Raw genomic sequence first — 11,780 nt, 5'->3', positions numbered from 1 at the left:
CTTGTGCTCTCCAGGGCTGCTGCATGAACCACACTTGGGGTTGCTTGAGGCAGGGCTGCTCCAGCCAGAGCAGCTGGGATGTGGGGTGCAGGTTCCTAAGGGCAGCAGAAAACTCAGAGCAGAAAAACTCAGCTCTCCTAGGCCTCTTGGCCATGATGGGAGGGGCACCCTTCCAGATGTCTGAAATGTCTTTAGGCCTTTCTCTCATTGCCTTGGCTATTAGCATCTGGCTGCCTCATCTCCAAGCTAATGTGTGTAGCAACCAGTCTATCTGCTTCACCCTTGCATTTCTACAGCTCTCTGCTTCTCTACCACATGGCCAGGCTGTGAATTTTTCCAAATCTTTATTCTCTGCTTCTCTTTTAAATTCTGGCTTTATATCATGTCTTTTCTGCCACAACTCAGCATAGGCTGTTACAAGTAGCCATGCAGCTACTTAATGCTTTGCTGCTTGGAAATTTCTTCTGCCAAACATTCTGGTTTACTACTCTTAAGTCCAACCTTCCACAAAGTCCTAGGGCATGGACACAATGCAGCCAAGTTCCTTGCTATGGTGTAGCAAGGGTGATCTTTTGTCCAATTCCTGATGAGTTCCTCATTTCTATCTGAGACATCATCATCCACATGGCCCTTACTGTCCATGTTTCTATCAGCATTCTGGTCACAATCATTTAACCAATCTCTAAAATGTTTCAAACTTTCTCTCATCTTTTTGTCTTCTTCTAAGTCCTCCAAACTCCTCCAACCTTTGCCCATTACTCAGTTCCAAATTTGCTTCCACATTTTCAGGTATCTATTTCGAGAGGCCGGCGCGTCGGGAGCGGGCCGCGCGGCACCATGTCGGCCAAGGTGCGGCTCAAGAAGCTGGAGCAGCTGCTCCTGGACGGGCCCTGGCGCAACGAGAGCGCCCTGAGCGTGGAGACGCTGCTCGACGTGCTCGTCTGCCTGTACACCGAGTGCAGCCACTCGGCCCTGCGCCGCGACAAGTATGTGGCCGAGTTCCTCGAGTGGGGTGAGTGCGCGCCGGACCCCGGCCTGAGCCCCGGGCGGCCCCACCCCTCCCCGCTGGGCCTGGCCGTCCACAGGCCCCTGCCCCTCGGCTTCCTCATCTCGTCCCGGCCCTCTCCGGCCGCTCGCCCTTCATCCCTCCCGGCCCGGCCCTCAACATCCGCGTTCGGTCGGCCCGCCCCCTCATCCTGCCCCTTAGAGCCACATCCTCCACTCCCACTCCCACCCCCTCCCCCCGCTGGGCCATCGCCCTGGCCGCTTCCTAGATCCACCCTTGGAGTCTGGATATCATTTCCTGCAGCACGCCCTGGGATATCCGCCCCCACCCCGCCCCCCGCCTTTGGGGTCCGGAGTCAGCGCTGGGTTCCCTCTGCTGGGGTTTAGGGCAGCCGCGTGGGCTTTTTGCATCTGCCGCGCCCACCGTCCCGTGGATCCACCATGTGCGTCTCCTGGGAGCCCAGCTCTGACGGCCCTCCCAGGTGACAGCCTGTCTACATCCCGTTGGTGTTCTGGCCTGAACACGCCCTTTACTGTAGTACCTCCAAGGGAATTTTAAGGTTAAAAGCTTTATTTTAAATACTCCATGAAAGAACAAATTGATTTGTTTTCATTGTAATTGTGCCAGACCCTTGTGATATTTGGGGGACCGCTGGAACTGTCACTTAAAAACTGTCTTCATCTGATCTTTCCATGCCTTCTCTAGTCCATTCAGGAATCTCTAATGCTGTAATCATTAATCGACTGACCTATCATGCTTTATTAGGACAAAAATTTGATTAAGCCATTTAATGGTAAGCCTGAAGACAGGTAAAAGTTTAAAGTGGAACCCTTTTATTTCATCTCTCCCTGACATGGGCATCCTGTCAAGACCCTCAGACTCTCACCTGAAAGGACCGAGCAGGAGGATGCAATGCATACATTCTTGCCAAACCTATGAGAATCTTATCCTTAGGTTATTTGCATCATTGGGCTAGCATTGTGCAGTTTAAACCAGTACTTTCTAATCTTTGTGGCTAGGGAAACAATTTAATGTGTTCCTCAGTGAGGTCTCCTACTCTGCGAAAATGGTAACTGGAATTTGGAATTTTGTTTACAAGTTAAAACTTAAGTGCAGTATTGTTTAGAGGGCTTCTGTTTTGCTCTTTAGTAAAATGTTGCACACATCTTGTGAGAGCAGCAGTAGGAGGAGGCCCTGAGCCAAAGGACAGCCTGTGTGACCTTTGATGCCTTATTTTGGTGGGGACTATTGTTTAGAGGGCTTCTGTTTTGCTCTTTAGTAAAATGTTGCACACATCTTGTGAGAGCAACAGTAGGAGGAGGCCCTGAGCCAAAGGACAGCCTGTGTGACCTTTGATGCCTTATTTTGGTGGGGATCACCATTTTTGGTTACACAGAGTATCAGTAAACGCATTCGCTTTCTGGGGTCCTTTATCAGTGACATGATTTCCAACTGAATAATTAAGTGACTTCACAGTTGCCTTGAAAGCGAGGTCTCTGGTGCATATTACAATCTGAGCCTTCTGAATATTGTATTTGCCATTCCTTTCTGAGCACTTGATCTTGAAATCTAGACAGTTCCACGGTCAGGTTCACCTTGGTGCACAGTATGTGAGTAAGTGTGACAGGAGGAAGCAGAGGGAGATTGGTTTACTGGTAAGGTGTGGTCCTGCTGGCCTCAGGCCTGGGAACTGCGCAGCACCTTGGTGGGGATGAGCCTGAAGGCTGAGCACCCAGTGGGCCTTGTGCACAGGCATTACTGGTGGGTTTCACTGGGGGAAGGTCTTCTCAGCATGTGCAGAGGTCATATTTTATGAGATCTGAACTTTCCAAATCTAAACAGAAACCTGTGTGCCATAATACAGACATATTCTTAAAATTGTGGTTTCGTTCTTTGGAAATTGTGATTACAAATAAATTACATTATTCTCTTAGGGACTCAGTTTGCACAAAAGTGTAAACTTTATAGAGAAGAATGGGTTTAAATTTCTGGTGGCATTTTAATGAAACAGTAACGTAGTTTAGCAGGATTGTTTAATCTCGTGTGTTAACATATGTACCTGTAACTCTAAAGTGGTATGTTACTAGTTAAGATGTACCTGCAGTCATTATTTAGTGTCGCTTGGAAGTGTCTAGTTATTTTGATTGAAAAGCAAAGAATGATCTTTCAAATAAAACTGTTAATAGAGTATTTATTAGGTACTCTAACTTCCAAGTGGAATTACCTCTAAGGAAAACTGCTCAGGAAACATATATAGGCTATCAGTCTGTGAATTGTTGAGGTTTTGGATTCACCACTCCATGATGTTTGAAGCCTCTGGTATATTGATTTCTGTCATGCAGAAAGCCATCCTCTTCTCATTTTCCAAATCTTGCTGGTATCTAATGACAATTAGATAGAATTATATAGAATTCTTGAAACTTAAGGAAGAGCAGCTGATTCAGCCCAGATTTTGAGACTTATTGGGAAATCTTTGAGGAAATTTGGGAAGTATAGGTAATAAAGTTTTTAAGTTTTAAAAGAAGATTATTTCTGGTGTTTATTTTCTTATTGCCACAGTGGTTGCATGGGACAAGAGTCACGTCAGCTCTCATTTTAGGGTCTTGTCTTTAATTGCCCTTTGGTTATGTTTATAGTTTGATTGGTTTCCTGTATGGAAACCTTAATTAAAAGTTGGAAATATCCTACTTTGCATGTGTATATCTTTAAGCTATTTTTTAAAATGTAAATTTGATACTATTTGAAGCAGAGCAGATGAAACACTTTAAAATTTCCACAAGTAAATAGCAACAAATATGAACAACCAACTGAGTGAATTTGTTGTCTTTCATTTTTGTTATACGTATAAAAATGCTTTTTCATGTGTTGAATATTTTATTCACATCTTATGTGTAACAGCTGGTGGTAGACTTGGACTCAGCTGATGTTTGAAATCCCAGCCTGTTGGCATTGGACAGACTACAGTGGTCCTTTGCTTTGGCTCCTGCGTGATCTGTAGACCAGGAGGGCGGCCTAGGCTTGCTGCTAGTGTAGACACTCATCCTGGAAGTGGACTGGAGTGTAGATTTCCCAATTCCCAGTCCAAGACATCTTTCTCTTACTGAACAAAATTAATCTTTCTAGCCTTCTGGTTAGTTTCCTTGTTTGGGGTTTTTCTTATCATGGATGCGACTGTGCTTTCTCGGAGTTCTCCTTCAGGGATGTGAATGCTATAGCTGTTGGTGTGGAGATGCCTATCCCTAGGTGGGAATGGGGTGATGCTACCATGTTTAATAAATAAGGCTTAATTGACAGAGCTAAATATCTCAAAATACATTTTAACCTTAATGGTTTCCCTGGGTAGAATATTCATGTAACATGGGAACACTTTCTTTAAATAACAGATTTAAGAGACAGGTCTTTTGGATAAGATCTAACTTGTAGAGAAATAGTGGAATTGCATGACAAAAATTAGGTTAACATCATTTAGATTTTATAAATAGCTATTTGAAATGTGTATTGATATTTACTACATGGCATGAGATAGGACAGTTGAAACCATTAAACATTAACAAGATAGACTTACTTTTCCTCTCCTAAAATTTCTTCCATGGACAGTTGAGTTTTAATGAGGACAACAATATCTATGTTAAATCTAGATTTTAAATAAATAAAATTGGAGTTGAAGAAATTGTTCTCACTTTGAGATACCACTATGTGAGAGCTACCTGGAAAAGTTTACAGTGTGCAGTGTATTGCTCTTCAAGCAAAATGCTCAAATGCATATAAATTAAAGAACTCAGAATACTGCAGAGTTGACAGGTAGCTCCTCTCCTTGCGTCCACCCTGGCTCTTGTCAATGAGCCAAATGCCCTTAGACATCTCCTGTTTGTGCTGACATCATTGATGCTGGATAAACAGGTGAGCAAACAGGACTGTTAATTCCAAACTATATTAAATATGGCGAAACAATTGAATGCTTTTCTTGGTAAAAAGGCAAAAAGTATTTTTTGAAATTAAAAAAGTAAAAGGATCTTGTTGGAAGAGACCAAAAACAATGTAACCTTGTAGTCTCATTGTCCCAACCCCTATGACTTAACATCTTTTAGTCCTTTTCTGCGTTTAAGTTTTATTCTTAGATTCTTAGAATGTTATGGAATGACAGGATATTGAGGTTACCTTAAATTTGTGTGAAAAGCTTACACAAATACTCTCTGACTAATATAAATGGATGAGAGGAAAACACACTTTCCTTCAATCTAAAAATCACACGTTTTGACAGTGTGAACTATGTATGGTAGTCTTTTGAAGGCTTTATTTGAATTTAAGATCTACCAGAAAACTTTTTTCTCTTTGGCAAATAGAATAGATACTAGTTAGTATAAGTAAAGGTCATACTTCGCAGTTTAATTTTAAACAATCTGTATAGGGATTCGGTTTTTGGTCAGTTTTTTTATTGGTTGGTAGGTAATTGTGGCAAAATTGTTTTCAGATTAAAGGTTTGCAAAATGTGTTGATTATGTAATAGGGAACTTTGCATATTTGTTATTCTTAGGAAAGAATTAAAAATTCAAAGAGAAATTTGAATTGAATCATATAGTTTTGATTCAATTTGATTCAACCAAATTCTGTCCTTGGATTCTGCCTCTTTGGAGAATATGTAGAACTTATTTTTCTAAGGTGATTCCTAACATTACTGAGACGATGATTTCTCTGACCTCCAAAATCACAGAGTCATGGGTTGGAAAACTGTTAGGAATTTTGAGAGGGCATATGTTCTGCCCCCCATCCCTTTCCCCTAATCATTTCTGAGCAAAACCCTCTAGCCAGGTTTCTCTTCTCACTGGACCACAGTTAGCATCAGGCTTTCTTGTGGGTGCTTGTTTTGAAATATCTCAATTTTATTTTGGTCTTTAATTTCCATTCTCATTATCAGTAGCCCAGCTGAAGCTCTTAAGCCCTCAGACCTACATGAATGCCTTTCCACTTGAAGTTTTAAATACCTCTGCCAGATCAGTTCTACCCACTCTTTTTCATTCCATCACTTCCCCTTTCAGAAACTTCTACGAATATAGTGGCTTCATACTCTGTTGCTTTTTTAAAAGAGCAGGTCTGAAATCCACAATCCAATATGAGAATGTAAAATCGACCTGAAAGGGGCCGGCCCATGGCTCACTCTGGAGAGTGTGGTGCTGATAACACCAAGGCCATGGGTTCGGATCCTATAGAGGGATGGCCGGTTAGCTCACTGGCTAAGCGTGGTGCTGACAACACCAAGCCAAGGGTTAAGATCCCCTTACCGATCGTCTTTTAAACAAATAAAAACTAAAACATATAAATAAATAAAATTGACCTAAAAAGACACATCTAGTCTTTAGAAGTTAAGGTTAACAGCACTCGTGACTGTACCCTTAACTCGTGACTGTACTCGTGACTGGGGGGGGGGTTCTTTAAATAAATTTCACCTTTTTTGTTTGTTTGCTTGACTTTTTTTTGCAGCTGGCCAGTAAAATTTCACCTTTATTAACATAATACAAAAACTAACTTATGTAGTTTCAGAAGCCAAGTAGTACTACAGAGTTGTAATGCAAAACAACAATCTCTCTGCTGTCCTGCCCATTCTGGGCTCTACCTTCCCAAGGGCACACACTTTTAACTCCTGTTTCTTTTTTTTTTTCCTTTTGTTTACTGACCGGTAACGGGATCGCAACCCTCGGTGTCACGTGTCGCGCCCGTACCAGGGACCGGCAACGGGATTGCAACCCTCGGTGCTGGGTCCGCACCGCACTCAACCAGTGAGCGGAACCGGTCTCCACATAGGATCCGAACCCTCGGCGGGAGCGCCTGCGCGCTCCCAAGCGGCGCACTATCCATTGCGCCACCAGGCCGGCCCTTAACTCCTGTTTCTAATTACTCTTTTTTGGGGGGCGAGGGGGGCGGCTGGCTGGTATGAGGAACCAACCTTAACCTTGTTATCGGCACCATGCTCTACCGACATCCTTGGATTCCTTTTCATTTCTTATGAGAACTCTTTTTGTCTTTCTCCTCTGTTGAATTTCCCTTTCTGGATTCCATGTCTTTTTCTTTTTGGTGGAGTGTTTCTTCTAGTAGCTTCCTGAGAAAGAGTTCATCAGAGAGATATTCTTTGAGACCTGGTCTCTGAAAATGCCTTTTCTTCCCTTACATTTGAATGACACTTTTTCTGAGTATGGAATTCTAGGTTAGAAATCATTTTTCCTCAGAAGTTTAAGAGCATTATTCCATTGCTGTCCACCTTCCATTACTGTTAATGAGAAGTCTGAGACTGTGGTGATTCCCAAGCCTTTGTGTGTGACTTGCTTTATGTCCGGAAGCTTTCATGATGTTCTGTTTATTCATAGTGTTCCTTAGTGGATCTTTTTCTTTGGGGGTCTTGGGTCCTTCAGCTCTGATACATTTTTTTGTATTCTTGATAACCTTTTCTCAGACTTATCCGTTTTGTCCTTCTTTAACTCCTGTTATTCAGATGTTGGGCCTCCTAGAGTTCTGTCAGTTTTCTTTTCTCTTACTTTTTTTCATTCCTTTATCTTTTTGTTCTGATTTTTTGGGGGAGAAGTCCTCAATTTTATCTTCCAATACATTGAATTTTTGTTTCTGCCATCATATCTCTCATTCTAAGTGTTCTTGTTTATATTCTCAGTATTCCTTTTATAATATCCTGTTTTTGTTTTATGAAGGCAGAACATTTTTTAAACATTCTTTTGTAAATTAACTTTTATTGATTTATGCACATACATTTATGTTCTATAGACATTTTAATTTGTTTCCTGTGTTGTCTGTTTTTTGCCTGAGTTTTTTTTTCATCTGTCTCCTACTTTGGTCTTTGTTAGAGGCTTTTCTCTGAGTGTTTGGTGATTATTGGCTGTCTTTCCATAATTATGAGCGGGCTGACTGGAAACCACCTGTGTACATGCACAACCTTTCAGTGTTGAGTCTTACCATCAGGAAAGGGAGCACAGACCCTGTCAATTTGAGGGCCACTACCAGAAGTTGGTAACCTAATTCCTTCTCTTGGGCCTGTCAGTTTACCCATCTCCTGCCTGGGGGTAGGGGTGGGGAGTAGCTATAGCTTTCTGGGAAGGTGGGGTGAGGTGTAGGAAAGCTGATGGGGTGGGTTTGGAGGGGGGAGATCTGGGTTGTAACTGCTTCTCCTGCAGACTTGAAACCAGTCCTGTCCTATTTTCTGCCCATTACCGTTTAGGCCTTCAGAGATGCTGGTGCCTCTTACTCCTGTACACACACAATTAAGTTTTGGTTTTTGCTTTGATAAATTAGATACCACTTGTCCATTGGTTTTTTTCCCCACTGTGCAAAATTGCGTTGACATTTGTAGTCTGCTGTCATCTCCTGTCATTCATTCAGCAAATATTTTTTAAGGACTTAAGACATGCCAGCACTGTAGTGGTGAACAAAACAAAATTCCTGTTCTCCTGGAGCTCACGTTATCCTTGAGGCTGTGCCCCATTGTAATTGTGTGTTGTCATTGTCATAGGGTTTCCAGAGGGTACAGAGATAAGGTGGGTGTGCTATGCACTGTAGTTAACTGAGAGATGCCCCTGTTTCCATCTGTGTGAAGTCAGAGTGTACAGTTACTTTTTTTTTTTTTTTTTTGTCCTTTTTGTCCTTTTTGAGACCAGTGAGCACACCGGTCATCCCTATGTAGGATCTGAACCCACGGCGGGAGCGCTTCTGCGCTCCCAGCACCGCACTCTCCCAAGTGCGCCACGGGCTTGGCCCTACAGTTACTTTTTTGACTTGGATATATTGCTGTTTCTATTCTTATACTTACTCATTTATTCGAAAGATTCCTCCATGAGTAGAAGGAAAAAATGAGGCTAAGAGAGGGCAAGTTTTTCTCCTGTAACTGCACAAGCGTTGGAGAGGAGAGAGAGGAGAAAGGGGTTAAAAGGATGTGTAGCAGGGGGAAGTATCCGATGGGTGTACAGAAAGCTGAAAAAGGGGATGCCTGGACAGTGTCTACCTCTTTGGGTGGCTGGGAAAGAGTGTGGGAGAGGGTGGAGTAGGGGTGCCTGTAGAGACCATGCAATGTGGAAGTGTTCATAACTGGGTGTTTGTGACTCAGGAGTTGTGTGTATAAACTTTATCTTTCTTGAAATGACGTAGAGCTGAGTCTGCTTAATTCCAAAGCTTTTGGTATGTAGAAAGAAATCACCAATTGGAAACAAATAAGAGCAGAATAAGAAATATTCTTACCACTCACAATTTTCTAAAAACATAAACGACAGAAATGAAGTCCAAAGGTATATAGACCTCCCTTACCACATTTTTAAGGCTATTGTTCTGTTATTCTTCACCCTTGCTTAGTGTGAAAGAATTGAATTTCTCTATCGTTTTGTTTTTAAAAATTTAAATCAGTGGACCAAATATATTTTTAACTTTATTTTTAATTTGAAATACTATTTGTATCGATTCTTCACTATTGAGAATGATGTTGATTCTATAATTGAGTATGCAGCAGTCCTTAAAAGTTAATTTTGCAGTTCTGTCATAAATAGATGTTTGTTTTTAACCCCAAATATTTGAAATCTGATTGTTGAAAAATCTCTAAGTATATTAACAAAACAGCTTTCTGGTATACCTTAAAATGAAACTGCTTTCAAATATGTAGGAAATACTGTCTAACTAGCAGCAAATTTGGAAGTTATTCACAATGTTCTGTTTCCAATTTGAACAGTGAATTAAGGTGTCAGGAATGGCATTTATATTATACTGAATCAGGACAAGAAATATTTCTCCAAACATCAGGCATTAATATGGTTTTATGTAACCAAAGTGATAAGCTTGGATATGTTTCCTTCTACAAATATTTAATTATTTTTTAGAAAAGCAAGTTTTATGTTTATGAAGTTTTGATAATCTTTGTGAAATAACATGTTAAGGTTATAGAACAAAATCCAGATGTCCAACAACAATATGAGAAAAATTTAAATTGACTTATGCAGCTAACTGTTTATTTTAGTGAGAAAGAAAGGTTTCTCTGCCATTTACAATTACCTGATGATTTCTTTCTTTCTTTTCTTTTTTTTTTTTTTTTTTTTTTTTTTTTTTTTGGTAACAGCTTTATTGAGATACAGTTCACATAGTTTATCTGTTTAAAGTGGTTTTTAGTATATTCATAGAGTTGTTCAATCATCTCCACTGTCTAATTTCAAAACATTTTCATCACCTCCAAAAGAAACCTTGTGCCCTCTAGTTTTCATCCCCAGTTCTCCCCCTACTATCCCTATGCAACCATTAATCTACTTTCATTATATACTTACCTATTCTGGACATTTCCTATAAATGGAATCATATAATATGTGGTTTTTTGTGACTGGCTTCTTTTCATTTAGTATAATGTTTTCAAGGTTCATCCATGTTGTAGCATGCATCAGTACTTTATTTCTTTTTTTTTTTGAGACCGGCCACACCACGCTCAGCCAGTGAGCGCTGTGAGCGCACCGGTCATCCCTATATAGGATCCAAACCCGTGCCGGGAGCGCTATTGCACTCCCAGCGCGGCACTCTCCCAAGTGCGCCACGGGCTGGGCCCAGTACTTTATTTCTTTTTATTGCTGAATAATATTCCATTGTATGGATAGATCACATTTTGTATATTCATTTATCAGTTAATGGACATTTGGGTTGTTTCTACCTTTTGGCTATCATGGACAATGATGCTGTGAACATTCATGGACAAGTTTTTGTGTGGATATACGTATGTTTTCATTTCTCTTGGGTATATACCTAGGCGTGGAATTGCTGGGTCATGTGGTAGCTCTATGGTTAGCATTAGCACTGTGAGGAACTGCCAGATTGTTTTTCCCAGTAGTTACATCATTCCTACAGTAGTTTACATTCCCACAGCAGGACATGAGGGTTCCAATTTCTCCACATCCTCACTGACACTTATTATGTGGCTTTTTTATTCTAGCTATCCTAGTGGGCGTGAAGTGATTTCTCATTTTAATTTTAATTTTCTTTCCCCTAATGGCTAATGATATTGAACATCTTTTTATGTGTTTATTGGCCATTTTTATGTCTTTTTGGACAAGTGTCTATTCAAGTACTTTGCTCATTTTTTAATTTTTTATTTTATTGTGGTTTTTTGGGGGGCTGGCATGTTCAAGGATTCAAACCCTTGACCTTGGTGTTATAACATCAAGTTGATGTCTCACTGGCTGAGCTAACTGGCCAGCCCTTTTGCTCATTTTTTAATTAGGTTGCTTGTCTTTTTGTTGTTGAATTTTAAGAGTTCTTTATATATTCTGGATATGAATCCCAAATCAGAAATATGATTTGCAAATATTTAGAGAAATACCACATGTTCTCACTTATTTGTAGGAGCTAAAAATAAATAAATAAACACACAGACAAACATAGCATGGGGGGCAGGGAAGAAGACACAACAATCACAACAATTCCTTGAACCTTTTTTTTTTTTTTTTTTTTTTTAACACAGGGTATGTATCATTTATTATAATAAATACACTAATATGTTTAATACATTATTGAATTTTTAAGAAAAATATTCAGTAATTTTTTTTTTTATTTTGTCAATATACACTGTATATGATTATTATGGCCCGTCACCGACACCTCCCTCCCTCCTCCCTCTCTCCCCTCCCCCCCAAGAATGTCCTTTCCGTTTGCTTGTTGTAACAACTTCATGGAAGTATAGTTGTTATATCTTCTTCCCCACCCCACCCCCCTCCGGTTTTTTTTTTGTGTGTGTAATCCCAGTTATACACACACA

General features: G+C 40.6%; 1 protein-coding gene across 3 annotated transcripts in view; it reads left to right on the top strand.

The window, feature by feature from the left end:
- The first annotated feature begins 806 nt into the window (after positions 1 to 806).
- Positions 807 to 11,780, top strand: part of CDC42BPB (CDC42 binding protein kinase beta (DMPK-like)) — a 126,275-nt gene continuing 115,301 nt past the window's right edge. For all 3 annotated transcript variants that reach the window (XM_008583113.1, XM_008583112.1, XM_008583114.1), the window contains exon 1: positions 807 to 1,012. In XM_008583113.1, coding sequence (XP_008581335.1) covers positions 838 to 1,012 — 175 coding nt within the window. In that variant the 5' untranslated portion in view covers positions 807 to 837. The remainder of the gene's footprint in view (positions 1,013 to 11,780) is intronic.

The sequence above is a fragment of the Galeopterus variegatus genome, unplaced genomic scaffold (genome assembly GCF_000696425.1).
Source record: "Galeopterus variegatus unplaced genomic scaffold, G_variegatus-3.0.2 Scaffold2834, whole genome shotgun sequence".
Classification (NCBI taxonomy): domain Eukaryota; kingdom Metazoa; phylum Chordata; class Mammalia; order Dermoptera; family Cynocephalidae; genus Galeopterus; species Galeopterus variegatus.
Note: the sequence above shows the minus strand (reverse complement) of the source record. Positions and strands in the feature narration are given on the sequence as shown.